We start from the raw sequence: 22,201 nt of genomic DNA on the forward strand, positions 1-22,201 counted from the left end.
CAGGTTTCGTTTTGACGTTTATTATGTTGAAAAAAGAAGAGAAAATAAGTCATATACACACAAAAATTAAGAGCATCATTTGGTAAGACATGGTGAATCTTTGAAAAATACTTTGCATACAAATAAAAGAAAAATCATTTCATATATATTTTTCTGTCACACAGCATATCTTCAACATAATAATCTTCTGTGCCCTAAATCTCTCAATACTGTACTAAACTGGTTCCAATTTTGGATTCGAAATATTTTTGCTTTCACTTCTACTTGACTGATTCTCTTAGTCTGGAAAAAAACAAACTCGTAAGACTGCCCCAAAAGGTCACTTCCTGCCACACAATTCTCTTTCAAGTAAACACTTTAGCCGATTCCAGTGAGCTGAAAGTCATGAGCCAACCTTCAGTGAGGCGTAAGGAATGTACCATTCATAAATAAATACTTACTTTTACTTCAAACTGAGAAAAATAACACAAGAAGAAAGAGAAAGCACACGTACAAGGAGTGTCAGATCACACAGTACCTTGAAGATTTATAGTTTTGATAAAAGTTGGTGAATTGAGGTTGTGGTAAACAGATTGCATCACTGTAAACATTGGCTGACATCTGCAGGTTCGGGATCTCGCTGCCACTATTTGAAGGAGGGTAAATTTGGCACTTTTATGCTGATGTCACCAATGTTGATGTTTCTGGGCATTTCCGGGAGGTTCATGTTCTTTACAGCTGATACGGCACGAGCGGGCGCTCCTGCAATACCGGCCTATACACACACACACACACACGCACAAAAAACACACACAAGGAGGGTTGATAAGACACAAACCAGTGAAGCCGAAAACATGCTGTTACAGGACGAGACACTGAAAAGTGAACACTCGACACACACAGTGCTAAACAAAGTACTAGACAATCAACTGCTGACAAAATGCAAAAGCACTGACAGCTACTGAGACAGACAACATGTGCAAATGTACATTCAGATGCCTTCATAGCTTCATACGCACATGCATTATTTTTCTTATTTTCTCGAGAATGATTGGATCACAACCAGAGCCAATTATGCGTCAACGGTGAGGACATACTGTACTACACCATTCACTGATTTTGAGCACTACTTCACATTCATCAAATGGACAAAAGGCAGCATTGCTTGGAAAGTGAACCCACCGGACTCTTGAGGACCGATAAGGTTAAAATGGAAGGAGAGAATTGGGTAAAGCAGAAGAATGGATTTTGATATGAAGACGGTAATGATGTTCGGATAGATAGGTGGGTAGATTTCAGAAAACGTACAATGTTTGCTTTAGGAGTAATAGTACAGGTGATACTATACCTCTAGTGAGTTGAATTACCTCTGGGAGCCTACACATGACAGTAGCTAACATTTTTCTGTCTAAATACATATGAACAAAAAAAAAAAAAAAAAAAAAATAGTGTGTCATTTGCATGTGTGTTAACTACTGATGATAGGAAAAGGCTGTAAGCCTACTAGCACTAAACTACAATGGGAGATCTGTTTTCAGTTACAGAGGAGGCACTTCACTCTAACACAATGAATCTCAATGTGAAATTATATAAGAGAAATTGAGCGTTTTTAAAGGGAAGAATCCAGCCAAGTATAGTTTTTATGATCAATAACACAGATCTGAATACTGAATGATTTGATGTTTTTGTCTCAAGTACGAGCAGACATTTGAGAATCAGTGCGGTTAGAGAACCCCCAGCTGAATCTTTGGAAGACAGACCCAAAAATGACCAAAAGGATAGAAAACTGCATGATCGCTGCCTCGCTAGAAATGAACACCCTTGTAAATAATTTCAGAGCCTGACACGCAAGGTACGCTTGGAATGGAGATTAATCCACTTCATGTTTCATAAGGTTATTTCAATAGGCTGTTTGTCTTAGGGGGTGTCCCTCCCTCTGCCAGGAGTCAAGGAGACTTGTGTTAGACGGAAAGATAACCGTGTCGTTAATCGAAAGGAATGCTGAGCCAGCAAATTGGCTCGGCATTAACAGTGAAGGATACTTTGTTGCTTTGCAGCAGGTCGCCTGAAGGCCTGCTGTGCAAATCCATTATAGTGGGTTTTTAATAAAGTACTGCGTGACGAACACACACAGAAATAGCAACGCCAGCTTCGTGTCACATAACTGCAGTTTGATTCTGTGCTTCATGCAAATAAATGAGCCTTTTGAAAAACTCACCCTGGGCTCAGTCTCGCTTATAAATGATATCAGTGTTAGCCTGTAACTTAGCATGTAGATTGAAAACCCCGGGAAACAAATGAGTTACTTTTGTCTTCTGGCTCTGGTAAAACATATGAAAAATCACCTTCCAGCTCCTCCAAAGCTCGCTGTGCATGTGTAAAAACAATGTTTCACTGTTTAAAAAGGGACATTTTTGCTAGAAATGTTCTTGGCTTGGACTTCTATTATATTGTTTCTGCTGCGCAACACACAATCCTACAGTAAAGTCTCGAGCCACCCCTCATTTCTTTATATTTTGCTTCCAAGCAAAAATTGGTGTTTAACAATAGTTCTCCGTGCTGCACCTAGATCCCATTTTCCAAATAAAAATAGAACTCAAGACTTTTTCATAGTAGCGAATAGCCCAGTATACAATCCCAGACAAACTGCACTTTGGTGACCTTTAGAGATGCTAGTTGGTTTTACATAGACAAGGTAAAACATTTCTTTATTTCTATCTATGCAAAGCTAAGTTATCAACCTGCTACATACAAACCACTCACACATAAAACTTGTGTCTTTTTGTTTTGTTTTTTTATTAGAAAGACAGCATGCTACTACATCTCTAGACTGCAATTTCAACGACCGCGACCGTTTTTGTTCCTGATTAAGGAGGGAAACATTTTTGGGTCTGCCACGAAAGATTCCTACTGTATGTAAGTGACGTCACTTTACTTCAACGTGGAGGGCCATATGAAGAGACTCAAGAGGGTGGGAGGGGGGGGGGTGTAAACTGCAGTTAAGGTTACAGTACTTTGTTGTAAATTTAGCAGTACCTGTGTCTACCTGTCCTGCCTGGTAGACTGAAAGATAAACGTCTGTAAAGAGAGAGAGAGAAAGAGAAGAATGGAAAGAACTGGACAGGGTCAGGAAAAAGAGGAATGAGGGATGTTAAAGCAGATTAAAGTAATTACAGTTTATCTCCACAGAAAAAAAGTGATAGGACCTATCATACACCACAACTGTAAACTGTATACTACAATTATGTATAGCTGCGAAATATAGAGATATTATGTGACAAGAACGTGCGTTTTGAAATGCGATTAATATCATAATCGTTCCTTGCCAGTCGTGGAGAAGAACGGCTCGTTCCTCGGTCTCCAGAGACTGACCTATAATAGAACGGTGCCACTTTCAATTAGCATCAGTGTGATAAACGAACTCTGTGGTCTACGATAGGTCCAAGAGGGAAGAGACAGAGCAGCTCAGATGATCGTAGAACAGTAAAAGATCTGCTTACAGAAGGTCAATCGAAAAGGAAGAGTCTGTCTGGTTAAAAGCACACAATGCAGCTCAGATTATTAAAAAATATATACACTTTAAAAAAAAAAAAAAGAAAAAAGGAAATCTACTGTTAGAGCACACAATTAATCAGCCAGTTAAAAACCTGAACATGAAACCCTTCAGTTTGTCAAGGAAGCAAACAAAGTAGAAACAAATTTGTATGACTTTGTGACTTTCGCTGACTCTGACTCAATGCTGATACATTACTGCAGCGTGCTGCAAGTACTTTGGAAACAAAGGGCCAAATCATTAGTGCAGTTCGATTTTAGGACTATCAGATGCTACAATCCACATTATTTTGCAAATAAGTGATTTCATAAAATTGTCTCTGGCTGTCTGTCAAATTAAACTTTTCAATTCGTAAAATGAATGTTTCTCTGCTAGCAAAAGCTGTGTGCAAAGCAAAGCAATGTCGTTGCATAGAGCAGTTATCTAAGCAAGGACACTGGCTTGTAGATGCAAGAAAACAAGTCTGAAAAGCATTTACTACAACACGGACAGCGCAGAAACTTCACATTCTCTTCTAAAATAAAGAGCATATAAAGGCACAGTCTGGAACCAGCATATTTTCACTACTGTATTTCAAATATAGATGATATGGCTGATTTTATGGTCACTGAATCTGGAGGTGCTTTGGAAAATGGTACAGTTAAGTCTTCATAGAAATGGTAGAAGTGATGACTATGGCTGTATAGTATACTGAGAGATACAGGAGAGAATATGTTGAGTCTTGATCTGAGTTGAGAGCAGTGCAGCAGCAGGAAAAGAGACCAAAAAAAAAAAAAAAGAGCACAAACACTCAAGAGTGGGTAGGGAGCATCCACAAGGTCACTGGAGAATAGCATGCAGGGTGCAGCATACACACATGCCTGCATACTGTATACACCACCTCAGAGTTTGGCGGTAGCATCAAGACATACAGTTGAACTGTCAGGGTCACGCTTACCTCAGACTTCTCCATCTTGTTCTGGGCATCCACCTGCGTGATGATTTCATTCATGTTGGTCTCCAGGACCATCCCACCCATTACCATCTCGGCCAGAATGTTGTGGACCTGAGAGGAATTAGACGTGAATCTAATCGTCACGCAAAACTTTTTCCTCATACTGCAGCATTACAGTGCTGTGAGAAAGTCTTGAGACACCCCTTATTCTGTGTATTGTTCTGTATCAACATGACATGTCTCGGCATGGTGTGTGGGCCTGGATAAAGAAATGGGAAAAATCCAACAAAGACCTGACTGATACATCTGGCCCTTCGCCTGATCCATCTACTGTTTGCCAAAGCCTCATCGGAAACAGTCTGAATGCAAGGGTGGCTGCCATGAAGCCATTCATAAGGAAGGAAAATGTGGAGAAAAGACTGACGTATGCCAAACTGCACAAGAACTGGACTAAAAATCAGTGGCAACAGTTCTGATGGAGTGATAAATCCAAATGTGACATTTCTGATTCAATTCTCATCAATATGTACAGAGGAGGTGCAACAGTGAGTGTCAAAAGCCATCTTTAAAACACAGAGGAGGCTCTGTGACGGCTTTGGATCTTGACAAAATTGATGGAATTTTGGACGTAAAAAATTACCATCAAATTTCGAACCACCATGCAAAATCATCTGGAAAGCATTCAAATAAAAGCTTTGGTTGTCCTCCAAGAAGCCTGAAGAATTATTGCTGAAGAGTCCTTAAAGAAATTCAAAGAAAGCTTGTCTAAGAGAGTTCAGGTTGTACCAAATATCAAATTTCAAAGCTGTTATTGCCTCACATACTTCATTTCCAAGTTTGCACCCATTTCCCATTTTCTTTGCTAAATATAAAAGTAAAGTATGTGACCTTTCTAAGTGTTTTATTCTTAAAATAACAATGCAGGGATTCTTCTGGTTTTTGTGGCTCCCCCTTAACCAAATTTAACCAGAACCAAAGCAGGATTGCCTGAATTATCAAACAAAACAATGAGGGCGAATAGACAACATTTGTAGCCAAACTACAGTTCAATCTCAATCGGTCCCCTAAACACTGAATTAACTATATAAGAACAAAAATGCCGCTACACAACATGTTATGGAACAAGGCAGGTTATCAAATTTTGTACCATAACATGAGTCACTAATGGCTACAACTGATTTCTGATTTCATAGGAGGTCGAGGTCGTTCCGAGGCTCAAACAAATGGTATTATAAACATGTTACATCACAAAGAGACAAATGAATTTATTACCTTGTCGACATGGAAAATTAAGTCAAGCTCACAGACGTTCTCAAAGCACTTGTCCAGCGTTTCCACAAATACCTGCAAACAAAATAGAAGAAAGGGCTTGTAGACCTAAAGGAACACAGTCTGCAAGAAAGATCCTGAAAGCACACCGACAACTATGGTGAAAGAGACGGTGGCATTATTGTTTTTCCCAGGCTTTTACCTGGATTAAGTCTAAAATTCCTAGTTCGCTCTCTGAGGAGTCGACACAAAAGACAAAGTACAATGTGGCGTAGTGTCTGTAGATCAGCTTGTAGTCTGATCCTCCAATCAACCTGAAAAACAAGAGGCAAGAAAACATTAGAGAAATTGCTCCTCATCAAATATATAACGAGGCCTGTCAGGCATGCCATAGAAACTACGCTCTACTATACACTTAGATAAGGGAATCTTAATGTATGCTAATCTTTTGAACGTACGCACAAGGTTCACAGGGAGTTTAACACTCAGAGAGAACTCTGAACCCTGAGAATGACCTGATTTAACTAGTATGAAGTAAACACAGATAAAGACGTGAAGAAAAATAACAAGATCTTTTCAGTTATTATGAGTCAGTGTAAAGGTAGTACACAACATATACAAGCGTGAAAAGATAGAAACTGGTAGTGGTTATTCAGCCTCTTGCTGGGTTTGATAAGAAATCACAGTTTCTGTTAACAACAGGAAATGTAGGAGCTCTCCCTCGGTATTATGCAATTATTAAATAAAATGAGTAAATGAAATTAGTTTTGGGTTGTGGGCTTTTTTATGCGTTTGTTGTGCTCTCCATTCAGTGACTTGATTCTTATTAGGTTTTTTTGCTACGTATATTTTTTCCATTACCCTTCAATTTTGCAAAGTGTAATGAGACAAAAAAAATATGCAAGAGCAACTGCGAGCAGTGGCGTTTCACAGCTCCATGCCTAGTTCCTCATTCATGAATGTTAAATGAAGATCAAACGAACACCGTTGCTATTGATTGCCATTCATACAGCCCTCCGAGCTTTCCTTTGGAGAGTGAAATTAAGTCCTGTAATGTTGCGTCAAAGTCAATTATCTTCTGGAGTAGATTACTTCCACTAAAGCCTGCTTCTTTAGCATTTAGACACAGTCGCGTATGCACAAACAGGCTCAACCGAGCAACCTCATAACTTACATTCCTCCTTCGAGGAAATTGCAGACATTCTCATCTCTTTTTGAGACCAAGTGGAAGGTTTCCCTGATGATCTGTTGCTCTGTGTCTTCATTCTGGAGGACGAATTAGGAAACAAGAGGCTGTTAAGCACAGCGACAGTAAACAACGTGATGTTTGCCCACTTAATTGCTTCCAGTGAGCCAGTTCATTACTATTAGCCAGAAGACTGGTCTGACAGGATATTAATGGTTCCTCTCACCTCTCCCTTTTTGTTTTTTTATTAAATACGTGTATTCCTAAGTAGCTAAAAATAAAAGATTTATATAACAAACACATTTTTCAAAATCAAATATACAATACCCAGAGGTCACAGAGGCTCTTACTAAACCATGTCAGGGAGGCTTATCTCTGCAAAGAGATGAGATTATGTTCAAAGCATTCAATATCCTTAGGCATGTTTGAATGAATAAGGGAACCAAAATCTTCTTCATCAGATTGTTCTGCCTTTAAATCATATTGAGGGCCCACAGAAAGGATCTAAAAAGACAGTCTCTGCGCTGTCAATACAAGCTCAACAACCTTGCTAAAAATCTGCTTTACTGCAACTCTAACAATGACACAGTCTCACCAAAGGGTGCTAACGTCCTCTCTGGATCTTTAACAGTTCAGTGAGTAAAGGGAGAGCAGAGGGTGACCAGTATGCAGCTGGCTAAAAATCAGTCATGTGACGTGCAGCATGGGACTTAATGATACAGTCACAAAGCAGAGCAGAGCAGAGCAGTGAGCCTATTGCAGAAACAGCAGCAGCTTTTAAACATGTCAGAGTTTGAGAGTTTCCCCATCTGGTTACATGAACCTGCAAATCTATTTGAAATTCTGGAGGTTCACAAGCAGCAACACAGTATAAGTTACATTTAAGGACCAACAGGAGGCTAAATAAATAACACGATAATATGTTAACATATTTCATGTGGTAGCCAAACATACCAGAAACCCTAAGATTATAGAAGGAGATTTTTAATTACTAGTATTCAAATTTTAAACCGTTAAAAATATTACCAGGTGAAGCGATTTTCCCGTTACGATACCGAGAAAATCGTTATCAATAACGGCCACCAGAAAATATCTGAGCCCTACTCACCTTTTTCAATCCCCCTCCACCTGAGGACTAACCAGTTATGGTGAAACCACACCCACTGTAACAATTGTTGGAAATTGATATCACCATGGTGACAAATGCGAGTCAAAACAATGACCAAAACTACATATGATGGTCCCTATACAGCATTTTCCATTATGCAGTAGTTAGTATGCCAACGGGGGGCCAAAGAAGGTCAGCCAATGAGCCTGTGACACAAGACAAGGCTCACTGATGTACAAAGAGTGCAAAAAAGATCTACTACAGCACAAGATGCTGACAACCCTAATGCTGCCTGTCATAGAAAGTTGAACCTTTATTTGTATGGGGCCTGTGTAGCCACAGACCACCACAGAAACCACCAGCAATGAGATCAGAACAGAACAGTGTAAAAAGGAGAACTGGTCTGAACATTTACACCACATGTGCCATCAGGTCTGTGTTGCATTATTTACCTGTGGAAAGAAGGCAGCCAGTTGCACTATAGGAACTGGCTTGCCAGCATAGGCATTGTGTTATACTCTGTGCAACATCCAACTGGGAAACGGTGGCTGGCAGTTATGTTTATGCTACATTAACAGATAGCGTATATCCTTTCACTGCAACAGTTTTCACCGATGCAGATGTGTTATTCAGCAGAATAATGTGCTCAGCAACACTGCAAAAAATAACTCTGGAATGGGAATATGACAGAGGTCAGCGTCACTGTGCTTGATAGCACAGGACACCTTCAGAGCTGTTTTGGAGGTCAGAGCTGTTTTGACAGCCTGGACGAAGGGGAGCTACAAAATATTAGGCAGGTGGTTTTAATGGTGCAGCTTTCACAGTGCATGTTCATCCACCAGCCTCCACTCATGGGTCTGCACATCTCTCCTAAAGCATGTTTTAGCACATTGTTACTTTAACACGAGAACCACGAATTTTTATGTGCACATATTTCTCCCTCCTCTCAGACTGGACACATGCTTTGGGTTTATGTCTGAGCCAGCAGGCTGGCTTTAACAACCAGAACAACGCCTCTTCAGCTCTGCCACTCAACGCAGACACACACACACACACATATATAAGGCACAGCCACACTAAGACAAACAACATACCGAGGCTTAACAATAAACTCTTATCAATAAACCGAGTCCTAAAGATAGTTTTCACAGTCAGTCGGATGTGTGAAATTGTATATGCAGCCAGCCTGTAAGCCGACACCTCAACTGGTAACATAACAGATGGCATCTACATGGACTACTTCTAATCCAATCAATTTGTGTTTACCCTCCTGAAATACAAACGCATTAATGTCCATCTCAATAAATAATTATGCAACATGGAAAATGAATCTGAACAAATATTTATATGGTTAAATTCATTTGCTGCTTTCTATTTTGAAACCCCTTTTAGAGATTCTGCTTTCTAAAAATGATGCATACATAATGATGAATACATAAAACAAAGAAAAGCGCCACATCAGCAGACTGGAGGATCTGTAATGAGGATGCCAGACTGACTAATCAATCAAATTACCACTTGGTATATACTTATGTTTTTAAATACAGACTGCTGGGTGATGCCCATCATCTGTTTTCTTAAATCGAATCTTTTCGGGATGTTGTTCTACCCTAAAGACATTCAGTTATCTAGACTGAGATCAAATCGGAAATCTGCATTTATGAGTTCCAGCTGAATCCATCTCCAGTGCTTCTAAATCCACTATTGAACAGCGCAACGAAACTCACATGTGAAAAGCAGGTGCTTGGAAAGTGTGCAGAATTTTTAAGCAGGTTCAACTTTTTTCTGGCAATTCATCTGTTAATCAACTTATGTTTGTTTGTGTGTGTCCCCAATTTGTCCCCAAGAGTTCATTCAGGGAGCTGGACCAACGCATGTGCAACCTTGTTATTGTGATACCTACATAAAAAGAAGGCGGCCGTCTTGAGGTATAAATCCAATTATAAGACCAAGCCAGCACAGCTCACACAGCAAATGACATTACATAACCTGGCATTTGTTCCCTGTAGCTTTTTAAACAGAGCAGGTAGCCTGCTTTAGTGATGCCAACTTACAGGCAATAATCTCATGGCATCAGTGATGGTGATGGGATGGACTGAGCACGAGTCACTCACAAGGGCCACAGCTATTACAGTCATGTGACACAAACAGTAAACCTGCTTCGGGCTGTGCATCACACAGACTGTATATAGGCTGCATGAGATTAGATTTAATAAGCTAAGTGAATAAAACGGAGCTCACTCCTGTTCACGCAGCCTCAGCGGGAATGTGATAGCCTCGCTTCGGCTTGCACACGTTTAATTATTCATATTTTTAAAGGCCAGCGTGGATCAGAGTGGCATCTTATAGCCTACATCAGTTTGAAACAACTGCACATTATTGAAGTACCCACAGCTTCCCATTCAAACAGTGTGCAGCACAGTGTCATTAATGCTGACAGTGATTGAATTTTTTTAAAAGTGTCCTCAGCACAGCTGTACAGCTTGTGATTTTTTTTAAATTAACCGTTTCCACGTTGACCCGTGAATCACACATATGTGCAGCAAATAAATAAAAAATATTAAGAAGAAATTTTCACTCACATAATGTTCGTAGAATTTCGAAAGCCTTGGTTTGCCGTGGTTGTTGAATATTAAAATGGCTTTTATCATGATTGTAGCGGATCAGAATGAGGCGGGGAAGAGAAAGGGATCAGTCTGCGAAAGACTGGTGTCCGTCAGCTCCGGTGAACCCAGATCTGAGCGGGATTCACGGCTAAAGCCCGTCTCGATTTAAGGTTAGTAAACGGGATAGCTTCGAGCTACACTCTGCTACTCCTTCATCGTCTCTTTACGGAAATATTCCACGTCAAGGACCAGTCATGCTCTCCTCCTCCTGCTACAGCAGCCGAGATGGCTCAAACTTTGCTGTGGGTAAATGCAAATCACGGGGTTAAAAAAGAGAAGAAGAAGAAAGAGCGTTTATTGATTTGTTCCTCATTCTAAGAGTGATTCTTTCCACATTCACCCACTGGGGTCAGCCCAAGCATTTTCTTAATCACTGAACTTATTTTACTGTGATCACCATTTTTAATATTAAGTTGATGTTTCTTCATCTTCTTCATCTTAGTGGAACTTAGATTACCCCTAAAAAGTCCTGAAAACTTATTAGAGTAACTTTAAAGGTAGGATAATATTCATGAAAGTGACATCTTTGGCCAGTTAACCTAAAGCACATATCTCTGGACAATGAGATGCAGGTGGTCAACGGCGTCACCAAGGGGGGCGTGGCCACTGGCCAGCCACCAAGATTATCCTATGTTGCTAATAATGTTAATAAACGTGATTACAAGAGAGCAGAAGGCACCCAACAATCAATCGATCACTTAAAAAAGATTTCAAATCTTATATCTTATTTTCATCTTATTTGGTTAAATGTTGGTCACTATTTTCAGTGATATCAGCTTTAATAGCAGGAAATTAAGTAGGTATATAATAAGCTATATTTGACAACAGCATAATAAAACTAGAAATTTTGTTTTTAGTGTGCCACACCAATATTTTTAGTGGCCCCCAACTAGCCACCCCAATGAAAAAATTCTGGAGGTGCACCTGGGTGAAGTAACTAGAGGAAATCCACCCAAGCACCCGGGAGAGCATATAAACTCTACACAGTTTCAAACTAACCGTCTTGCCATGAAAACACAGGACTAACCCTGAAGCACTGAATGCCAAATGAAAATTTTATCCAAAGTTCACAAGGTTGATTATCTGGGAATATTTTATATATTGTTAGTGCATTCTCCAAAAAATTGCATTTGGGTCTGGTGACATTAGAGGAAACGTGATGAGGTCACAAACACTGACCAGGTTAACAAAGGACCAAGAATTCAATCATCAAATTTCATGACGATATAAAAATATGAGATATAGCCATGCTCAAGAAGACAACAGTAAAATGTGCTGTAGTCTTGTTTATGTTCTTAGTTAAACTTTTAACTTTGAAGGAACATTATTTGAAATTATAAACATAAGAATTTTTAACATTTGTCAGTGTTTGGAAATGTTGCCTCACAACTTGGCACACATTTAGCCTTTGTGTCTTTATACAAGCTTTTAATGTTTCATTTAATTTAAACATGTTTTTAATCGTTTTTTGGTCCATCCATCCATTCTCTTCCATTTATCCACATTTTGCAAAGGGGGCTGGAGCTTATCTCATCTGTCATAGGGCAAGAGAGGCCAGGTAGACCCTGTAAAGATCACCAGTCTAATGCACGGTCAACACATTTGTGCTTAATTTTATGACACAAACCTTTTTGATTTTGTGTTAGAAAAAACTGGTTTAAAAGTAACTTAACTCTAAGGCAACTTGTTTTTTAAGTTAGAAATTCCACATTTTTCACATCATCATTGATCCTGGCCGATTTCAGTAATATTTATTATAGTAAACGTTAGAAAATCTGGTCCTCTAATGGTTTTTATATGGTTTAATGTAAACATCTGCATGAAAAATGCTATGCAGTCTAAAGTCCTCTTGCACTAAAAACACAAACTTGAACGATGATTTAGGCAGCCAGCAACTGTTTTTGTTGTCACCATACAGCATACAAAAAGAAGGCTGTCTTTTAAAAAGATGAATTTACAAAGAAAACTCAGCATTGTAAAAAAAAGACAAACAAATGCAGTCATATGAAAAGTTTACACCAGATGCTGTGCAGTCCCATGAAAAGCTGCGTTCACCCTTATATTATAAAAGAGTAAATAGCAGCCAGGTGCTGCTAATCAAATGCAATTCACTGACTGATAACCAATAAGTGTGACAACCTCTATAAAACCAGAAGTTCTGGCACTTTGCTCCTCTGGAACATACAGGTTGTGTGAACACTGAATGTTAAAGTTCATAGTAGAAGAATTAATAAGAGACTGAAACCTGATTGAAAGAGGTCAACACCAGAAAGCTTCTTCTTTCTATAAAAAACATGGCAGCACAGCTTATGTTTGCAAAGCTGTCTCTGAACTTCTGAAGGACGTGACCGAAGTGCTGATGTCTGTCATATTTCACAGGACCACATTTGGCAAAAAACAAGCACAGCTTATCAATGCAAACACTTCATACCACGTCAAGTACAGTGGTGGAGGGGTGATGATTGGGTATGTTTTGCAGTCACGAGACCTGGGAACCTTGCAGTCATTGATTTGACCATGAACTCCTCTTTATAAATATCTCTATAAATATACATATGAGGCCATCTGTCCAAAAGTTAAGGCATGGATGAAACTGGGTCGTGCTACAGGACAATAATAGCAGCAGCAAATCTAAACCAGAATGACTGAAAAAGAAAAATCAAGGTGTTGCAACAGACCACTGAAGGTACAGACCTCAACTTGGCTGAAGTGCTGTGACAGGAGAGCTGTGCATAAGCAAGTGTCTGCAAACCTCAATGAACTGAAGCAACATTGTAAAGAAGATTGGTCAAAATTCCTCTACAACAATGTGGGAGACTGACAGTCATACAGAAAACAATTCCTTCAAGTTATTGCTGCCAAAGGAGCTTCTCGAAGCTATTGAATTTTGGAGTGTTTTTGGGGTTTTTTGCAGGGTTTTGGGGGGGCTTTTTCCTCAATGTGGGCAGCTCCACCTGGGTAATCAAGATTCAAAGTTTCAGCCACAAGGTGGAGCAAAACTTCATTTTACAATGCTGATGTGGCAGCTCAGAGGAAAACTTGGCACATTGTGATGCAAAGAAAGTTCTCCACTCTTGGTTCTAGTAAACACGAACATGATGCTTCCTCAGACAGGTTGGATTTTCCTCTAAAGTACAGATATGTGTTGAATGACAGAAAACAAATGCAGAGTATTCCTGCTGGAAAAACCTGAGCTCAGCCATGGATTTAGACTCTAATCTGAAGTCAAAGTAAATAAATAAAACAAATGATAACAATTAAGTTTTGTGATAAAATTTTCAAAAAAAACAACAATTACATAGATTTATGTAAGTTATGTATGAAAAATGTAAAAACTGTCTTTTTCATCTCCATTTGAGCATGACATGGTGACCAAACTTAGCTCTCTAGTATCTTTTTATCTTTTATATTTTAATCAGTCACTGCACTGTACAAACTATTTATTCATTTATTTATTTCCCGTATTGACACACACTTTTGTCACACTTTATTTTTGAGACAAGCATGTGGAGGACTGGAAAAGAATCACCTGTGTGGAATGTGTTGCGTGTCTTAAGAAAAATGTGCATTAAGGTGGGACTCACTGATAAACAGTTGCTAGAACACAGTGTGAAGATGTTGGCAATCTCATCCAAAATATTTCTCTGACTGGTCTCTTTGTCTCTATTTGAAAGGAAGAATTTCACAGACAAGAAAATGAAAGCATTTAATCTTTTTGATCTCCAGATTATGTCACATTTTATGATCACAAATGTGCATAGATTTGAATCAACCTTTATTTCCACTTATGCTGACAATCAGCTGGTTATGTTTGTTTATGAGTCTCCCATCATAACATATCCTGCTCTGGTACTTTTCCACCAGTGATAACCTACACCCAGGAAAGAAAGAAAAAACCCCAGTCCGTGCTCATTGCACAATCTGTAATTAAGTATTCACCCTTTTTTTTTTTCAAATAGATAACAGCTACTTAAGTTGCCTTCTTGAATTAATTATTTTATTTTATTTTTATTTTTATTACTGGATTGCATTTATTAAAGGATTTTCTTTTTCTTCTTCTCTTTGCATAGTTTATCATTTACATATATAAAAACTTGTTGTAGCTTTTTTTATTTTTAAAAAAGCAAGCATTTTTTCAGTACACCTCTACAGTATTAATCTAATGACTTCGTGCAACTAAATCACTTCATGCAACTAAATCAAAGCTAAGCTAAAGACAAACACTATTAAAATATACAGTAATATATGCAGACACACATTTTATGTCTCCCATAACATGACTGCTGCCAATCAAACGTTTTTCCCACGTTTTCTCCTCCATCCTGATTCAGTTCTGCAACAAACACCTTGGATCAATTCAGAGGAGAGCGCCCACAAAAAGAGGGGAGAAAGGCCATTACTAGAGGAATGTCTCGGTGGGAGAAGAAAAGGAGACAGAAAGACACAAGAGGTGTCTGTGTTTTGACAACGTGGTGGAGCCGGCCTCAGAGAGGATTAGTCCAAGTTGTTAAAGTGTGAGATTAACGGATATCTTAGTCAGAACATACAAAAACATAAAATTTACCTCTATAAAGTAAGTGTGGTGAAAATACAACCCCGTGTTTCTGTAACTTTCCAGCGAGAGAATATTCAAAATTTCAATTGGACTGTTAGATGTGGGCGTTCACCATTTTCCGTAATGGTACAGTCCGTCTCCAGCTCCCCCCCCCCCCAAAATTTGCGGCGCCGGCCTATAAAAACTAAAGGACTGTGCAAACTAGAAAGTCTTCACCACCTGAAGTTTTAACTGAAGCAAAATACCTGAGAGAGAAAAAAAACCTCTCCTCTTCAGCACAGCGATGGAGCAAACCGAGGTGGTCAAACCAGAAACCCTGGACGACTTGATAAAAATCCTGCACAGCATTTTCGAGAGTGACTGCATCAATGTTGAGGAGGTTCAGAATTTAATGGAGTCATATGAGAGCAATCCTCAGGAGTGGATGAAGTATGCAAAATTTGACCAATACAGGTAAAATATTCGTGTTTCTGTTTGTTTTGGGGGTTTTCAACACCTACCCACCCAGATATTCCTCATCTATGCTGTTGTCCTCTGGACTTTTGCACCTTGACCTAGTGTCGTGTTGCTTTATCGATATTCAAAATTATATTTACTCTATCATGTTTTTGTTTACCCTAAACATGTGTCATGAGTCCCTTTTCTTTCCTTTTTTTTAAATTGAAAAGGTACTCTTGAAAAAAATGCTGTGGCAAACTTCTGCATGCATTTGCTCAGTAGCTAAAAGCATTATTATTTTTTGAATGAAAGCGGCTGATTTATTTATTTATTTTCATTTAGGTGACAAAACTGCTGCTCTAAGGTTTTACTTTGAAAAGAAAATTGCTTGGCCTATATTAGTGTGCTTTATTTTGAAAGGTCGTGTTACAATGAGGAGATATGCAAACCAGTTCATTCCTCAGTTCTCTGTTCTATTCAAAACTTTAAAGAGCCCCCCCGTCCCAGTCTTTTGATTAGTGAGGGTTCAATGGAAGGCGGGTGTGTGCCATCCAATCAACACCGAGAACTGATACACACCCGCTGATTTTTGGCAAATGGGACAAGTTTGGTCTCTGCCGGGCAGACTTTCTTTTTCCAGCCTGGTTAAAATTGTTGAGCAATAAATTTCAAACAAAAAGTATAATATTTCATTAAATCTAGTTCAGGAAACAAATTAGTTTTATTGCCTGAACCCTAACCAAAGTGTGACTGAAAATTTTGAATAGTCATTAAAAGAGCGTTTTTGTTTTGTTTGTTTGTTTGTTTGTTTGTTTGTTTGTTTGTTTGTTTGTTTGTTAGAAAGTCCTGAAAGCCACTAGTTTCCCAATCTTACAACTGCATCTGCTTGCTAATGTTTGCACACGTTGCAATTGCACAGTCCAGAAAATACAGGCCTAGTAAGAACACAGACACAAAAGTGGAGGGTATGAGGTTTTCTGTATGAGGACTATTGGACAATGATTAAAACTCTTCTGTTTCTTTGTGGGTTCCAGCTGGATGACGTGAAAGCTTCTTGGATTTCCAAAATAAAATTGATTTGTATTAATGTAATGTACAGCTTATTGTGAAAACGTTATTTCAAGTCAATCATCAGTTTTCTGCATTTAAGAAAAGGAAAAAAAAAGGAATTTAATCACTTGAAAATCAAATATTATATTTTGACAAGACATTTAAATCAAAAAAGCTCCAAACTGCTTGTAAATTCAGCCCTTCACTCCTCTGTAACTGTATAGTTGTGACATAATGCATCATATTTTTCCATGTACATTTGACATATTTCTCATTCCTGCAGATACACAAGGAACTTGGTTGATAAGGGTAATGGGAAGTTCAATCTCATGGTTCTCTGCTGGGGTGAAGGCCACGGCAGGTAAGATATTTGTATCTTTAAAAATAAATAACATCATTATAATTCATATAAAATTATTCATATAAAATAATCTGATCAGAAAACTGAATTTGTTTAAACCTTTAATAATAAGATTTCTGTTTCGGGGTTTCAGTCATGTTACAAGCCTATACTCTTAGATACTGTAGGCCACATGGCCATGTTTCTCACTGGCAATTATTGCATTAGTTAATAAAGATAACAAAGTCCAATGTTCTACACACTGACAGATTATGTAAATAGACATTGTTTGATATCTTATGTCCCACTTTGTCAGCAAATGTCACCTGATAATTCCTGGATGTGTTGCAAATCTTTTTATATGATTACGTATTAAAAGATGCAGATCAGCAGCTGTCTTTTTTTCACACAAGAAAAGACTGTTTTATCACATGGCTGTACCAGTACTAGTGTTTTAAAACAGGGACTTGTTAAGTAAGACTGTTCTGGGAATTTCTTGTTTTGTTGTCTTGAACATACAGTATTGGTGATATGATATGGGGCATGACTTCTAAACATAGCTGTTCAAAGTATGTTTAGCTCTTGCCGTGAAAACTTAAGATTTGCCTCGTCTTCCCTATTTTTATTTTTTAACATCCTCATCATCTTGTCTAATTTTTATGAAGAGAGCAGTGTTGTCATATTCTGACAGTGTTCTTTAACGCTTTGCAGTAGTATCCATGACCACACAGAGTCCCACTGCTTCATGAAGCTCCTGCAGGGTCAGCTGAAGGAGACGCTGTTCGAGTGGCCAGAGAGCAAATCACACGGCGATATGGTCCAAAAGTCACAAAGAATTCTTCAGGAAAACAAGGTTGCTTACATAAATGGTGAGACACCAAACTGTCTGACTATCTCTTTTTTTTTTTTCTTTTTTTTTTTTTTTTTAAACCAGAGCTTGTTCTCCAACAGAATTTAGATCGATGCTGATATCTTGATATCTGTCTATGGAGTCATTTTAACTGGTGCTTCATTTTACTCACATCTTTATTATGCCTATGCAGTGTTCAATACAATAGACCAAACGAACGTATGTGATCATTTGAGATATGCTAATGTGAAATTTCCTTGAAACTTAGGCAAGGCTGTTAAATGTGTGGCTTCTCTGTCAGCGTGCAGTAAAACCCAAGTTTCCAACCTCTGCAGTTACATAATGTCTAATTGGTCTCACAGGTAGCTGTAAATTTACAATGAACTTTTTTTTTGTTCCTTCATATCCCTTCCTGGCGTATATGTCCCTGAGGCAAACAGAGCTCTGGTGTCATGTTTCTGCCTTTAACTGTTGTTGAGCCATGTTTTACAGCATTCCAATGTTACAGGTATGCTGTTTGTTCATACATGTGTACGTGTGTGTGTGTTTTAGACTCCATTGGTCTGCATCGTGTGGAAAATGTCAGCCACACTGAGTGTGCAGTAAGTTTGCACTTGTACAGTCCCCCTTTCGAGACCTGCCAGACATTTGACCAGCGGACAGGACACAAGAACTCTGTCAAGATGACCTTCTGGAGCAAATATGGAGAAAGGACTCCATTTGTAAGCAGTTTTTTTTTATTTTTTTTTTAAAATTACTTTAATACACATAGATTGAGTGAACCCCCCCCCCCCCGAAAGGCTTGAGTACTGAAACTTAAAACTCACAAAGATGCATTTGTCAGATGCATAAAATCAAATCTAGTCAGCGTGCATTACAAATTACAATGTAGCTCTGTTACTGTACAGTGGGCACACTGCTTACTCCATTCCCCGCTTCCCCATGTCTCACCCAACAAAAATACCTTCTAAGCAGGAAATGGGAAGAGCTAATACTTTCTTGCTTTTTTCATTAAGCAGAGCCCATAAAGAATGAAGGCAGCACTCCTTTAAGATTCAAGAATTAGTAGAAAGTTTCCATTTCCTTTCCTTCCTTTACTTTATTGTGCTTCCAAATGCTTCAGCTTTAACAAAAAGTTGCTTGAGTGAACAGAAGAGTTAGGTATTGAACATATAAGAGTGTTAAAGTTCAGACAGACAGAGGGAGAGAATAATCAATAAAGGTCAATTTATTATAAACTAGAATCAGTTCGTCAAGGTCTTCAATAAATTAGTTATTAATAATTACACAAAGGGGGAAAAACAAGACCAATTACACTGTCGGACCTCCGCCTGTTTTGGCCGCCCTGCCAAAGAGCATCAGCCTTATCTTAAATCTACAAGTTGTATAAGCATACCTTGGTCATAACACTGTTAATTAAGTTCATTTGATTGCAACACCAAACATGCGAGATAAGATAAGTATATCTGTGTGAGCACACAGTGAACCTAGCGCGGCATACGTCCATAGTTCTCAACAACTGTTCGAGGCTATTTTACAGACATTACATGTCTCCGTTTAGACCATGACTGTAAACATTCCTGTTTTAGCTTTGCTCAGGACTTGACATAAAGGAAAATGTGACCTTATCTTAGTCTAAAATTGTCTTTCTTCCCAACCCTTTCTTAGGAAACCACAGTTTCGCAAGAGAACAACTAAAGGGCACCAAAAGAGACTCCAGATGATGAAGACATTTGAAGTGACAATGTTATGATATTGAGTCAACGGGAATCTGCTGGTGAAGCGAAAATGTGGACCTATGACTAAGCAACCTATTTAAAAATCAGGAGTTGGCTAGTTCAAAAGGACAACCCAGTAATTAGAATGGCTTTATCACTGCCCAGTGTGAGCTTGGCAAATACTGATGAGCACAGGACGAATGCATGAATAGGCTTGGACATGGATTGAATCTGCCTTTTGTTTGCTGGGCCTGAGGAGACCCTTTTCCAATAACAACATTCCTGTCTATCCATGACCTGTGTAACCACACTGTGACGTTATGGCCAATAGTCAAAGACTAGACCTTTAGATTTTCCTAAATTTTATGTATTTCCAGATTTTTTTTTGGGGGGGGGGGGGAGGAGGAGGATCTTAAATCTGGTTTGATCTCAATGATGTACTTTTATAGTTGTATTTACTGTTGATTTACGCCACTGACAATTGTCTTAACACCTGTTGAAAATTGTAATGAAATGTAACATTGTTTGTACAGTCTAACAAGTTTTGTTTTTTTTCCTCTTTTTGCATTTGGAAAATTAGTTGTAAAGCTTTAGAGCTGCGTTGTTTTTAAAGTGTCACGCTTGTAATTTATTTGCAGGATCTTACGTACACTAAAAGAGTGTTTAAATCTGCTCTTAAATGTGTTCATATTAAAGGTTTGACCAGGCGAAGTGAAGCGACTACTTTTATTGGCAGAAAATATATTTAGGTTACTTTCTCTCAGGATTTTAGCGTATTGTGATTGTAACTGCATTTGTTTAGTGTTTAACTTCACAGCAAACCACTTCTTATAGTGCTGTCAACATGCTAGAGTTTTCTGATGCAGTAATTGATACATCTGGCCATAACTGAAGTCCATTAAACACCATTATTGTTTGCAGAAAGTTTCAATCTGTTTTGTCTTTATTTTTCATGTTCTGAATTTTCTTCAATGCTTATTGTTATTCATAGAATTTTTTTTTTTTTTTTTTTTTTTTAAGCTTTCTTTGGATAAACCTTTACAATCACTTAAATCGCATCTTTCTAACCAGGTACAGTATTAGTAATGAAACCTGTGGGTCGATAACATTTGGCGCGTTGGCTGGTAATTATAAGCTGCCTGTATGGAAATCTACATTTGGCCAAAGTATATTTGGGGTATTTGTTGCCTCACAAAATTAAAGGTGGGTCTAACTGGGATCTTTTAAAAATCAAACGGAAACCATTTTTAAATATTAACCAATCATGTAACCATGAATAACTTGCCGTCTTGTTAGAGTATTTCAGTCCGTCCTATCATTTGTTGTTTGATTTTTGTGTTTTAGGATGCCTTTTGATTTTCTTCTGTTTTAAAGATCCATTTGGGGACGGGCATTGCAGACTAGATTAGGCAATAAATGCTGTGGTGTGTTCCCTGATTCATGTTACATACTTGTCCTTATGTAAAAATGAACAAAACTAAGACAAACTCAGTCACTATACTCACATACAAATTCTGCCTAGAATTCCACATAGTGTATTTGAGAGACATTATCAAAAGTTTCAGCGTTACAACACCAAAGCAACACAGTGAATAGTTTGAATTTCTAACCTTTAATATCTCCTGCTGATGTATTATACACTCACAGGCACTTTATTTGACACATTTTGTCAATACCATGTCGGAGTCCCTATTCTTCATGGTATTAAGTTGAAAAGGTTCCTTGGAGATTGTATTTCATATTCAAATGATCGCATCACACAATTTCTGCAAAATAATCAGCTGCACATAGCAAACCTCCCATTCCACTACATCCTAAAGGTGCACTGTTGGATTAATATTGGTTGTATATGGAGGTCATTTGAGTACAATGAACTCACTGTCATGTTCAAGACACTTGAGATAATCTGACTTTGTGACATATCCTACCGGAAGCAGGCATCAGACAATGGGTACAATGGGTGGTCATGAAGTGATGGCCGTAGTCAGCAACAATACTTTGATTAAACATTAAACCCTCACCACAGGCAACGTGGTGGCATGGTGGTTAGCACTGTTATCTCACAGCAAGAAGGTCCTGAGTTCAATAATACCATCAGGCTGGGATCTTTCTGTGTGGAGTTTGGATGTTCTCCCTGTGTTTTTGTGTGGGCTCTATCCAGGTACTCCGGCTTCCTCCCACATTCCAAAGACATGCAGTTAGTGGGGTTAGGTTAATTGGAAACTCTTAATTGCCCATGAGTGTGAATGGTTGTCTGTCTCTATGTGTTAGCCATGCGACAGACTGGCGACCTGTCCAGAGTGTACCCTACATCTTGCCCTAAGACAGCTGGGATAGGCTCCAGCAGCTGCAGCTCACAGAATATTTTCTTTTTTCCCGACCATTCTCTCTAAATCCTTGAGATGGTTGTGCAGGAACAGAGTAGAACTTAGCAGACCGGCAGATTCTGAAATATAGTTCAAAGTCACTTAAACCACCTTTTTCCCCATGTCTACATGACTTGAGTTGTTGGCATGCCATTGGCTGAGTAGACATCTGAAACAAGCAGTTGGATG

At 38.6% G+C, this 22,201-nt stretch overlaps 2 protein-coding genes across 3 annotated transcripts; one reads left to right on the top strand and one right to left on the bottom strand.

Moving 5' to 3' along the window:
- Positions 1-4: 4 nt before the first annotated feature.
- On the bottom strand, positions 5-10,931 carry LOC102298920 (adaptor related protein complex 3 subunit sigma 1). Of its 2 annotated transcripts, XM_005919095.3 has the most exons (7): positions 10,612-10,931; positions 6,910-7,001; positions 5,938-6,049; positions 5,739-5,810; positions 4,470-4,577; positions 3,016-3,057; positions 620-754 (listed from the first exon to the last, which is right to left on the bottom strand). In XM_005919095.3, exons 1-6 carry the CDS (start codon positions 10,678-10,680, stop codon positions 3,022-3,024), a joined length of 489 nt encoding a protein of 162 aa, XP_005919157.1. In that variant the 5' UTR covers positions 10,681-10,931; the 3' UTR covers positions 620-754; positions 3,016-3,021. The 2 variants fall into 2 exon arrangements, with proteins under 2 accessions (XP_005919155.1, XP_005919157.1); XM_005919093.3 differs by lacking the exon at positions 3,016-3,057 and having other exon boundaries at positions 5-754; positions 10,612-10,927.
- A 4,505-nt stretch (positions 10,932-15,436) lies between these two features.
- cdo1 (cysteine dioxygenase, type I) lies at positions 15,437-20,570 on the top strand. Its single transcript, XM_005919096.3, has 5 exons — positions 15,437-15,703; positions 17,022-17,099; positions 17,790-17,947; positions 18,481-18,650; positions 19,597-20,570. Exons 1-5 carry the CDS (start codon positions 15,534-15,536, stop codon positions 19,624-19,626), a joined length of 606 nt encoding a protein of 201 aa, XP_005919158.1. The 5' UTR covers positions 15,437-15,533; the 3' UTR covers positions 19,627-20,570.
- Positions 20,571-22,201: the final 1,631 nt, after the last annotated feature.

The sequence above is a fragment of the Haplochromis burtoni genome, unplaced genomic scaffold (assembly GCF_018398535.1).
Source record: "Haplochromis burtoni strain Fernald_Lab_line unplaced genomic scaffold, NCSU_Asbu1 Contig_34, whole genome shotgun sequence".
Classification (NCBI taxonomy): domain Eukaryota; kingdom Metazoa; phylum Chordata; class Actinopteri; order Cichliformes; family Cichlidae; genus Haplochromis; species Haplochromis burtoni.

What these genes read in the sequence shown, in the direction of transcription:
- LOC102298920 (XM_005919093.3), bottom strand. Translation starts at nt 10,680, where the DNA reads ATGATAAAAGCCATTTTAATATTCAACAACCACGGCAAACCAAGGCTT. An exon ending in TAATTTTCCATGTCGACAAG is followed by an intron (nt 4,578 to 5,738) that starts GTAATAAATTCA and finishes AATTCCTCTCAG; the next exon opens with GTCCACAACATTCTGGCCGA. An exon ending in ACAAGATGGAGAAGTCTGAG is followed by an intron (nt 755 to 4,469) that starts GTAAGCGTGACC and finishes GTGTGTGTATAG; the next exon opens with GCCGGTATTGCAGGAGCGCC.
- cdo1 (XM_005919096.3), top strand. Translation starts at nt 15,534, where the DNA reads ATGGAGCAAACCGAGGTGGTCAAACCAGAAACCCTGGACGACTTGATA. An exon ending in TGGGGTGAAGGCCACGGCAG is followed by an intron (nt 17,100 to 17,789) that starts GTAAGATATTTG and finishes AACGCTTTGCAG; the next exon opens with TAGTATCCATGACCACACAG. An exon ending in CAAGGTTGCTTACATAAATG is followed by an intron (nt 17,948 to 18,480) that starts GTGAGACACCAA and finishes TGTGTGTTTTAG; the next exon opens with ACTCCATTGGTCTGCATCGT.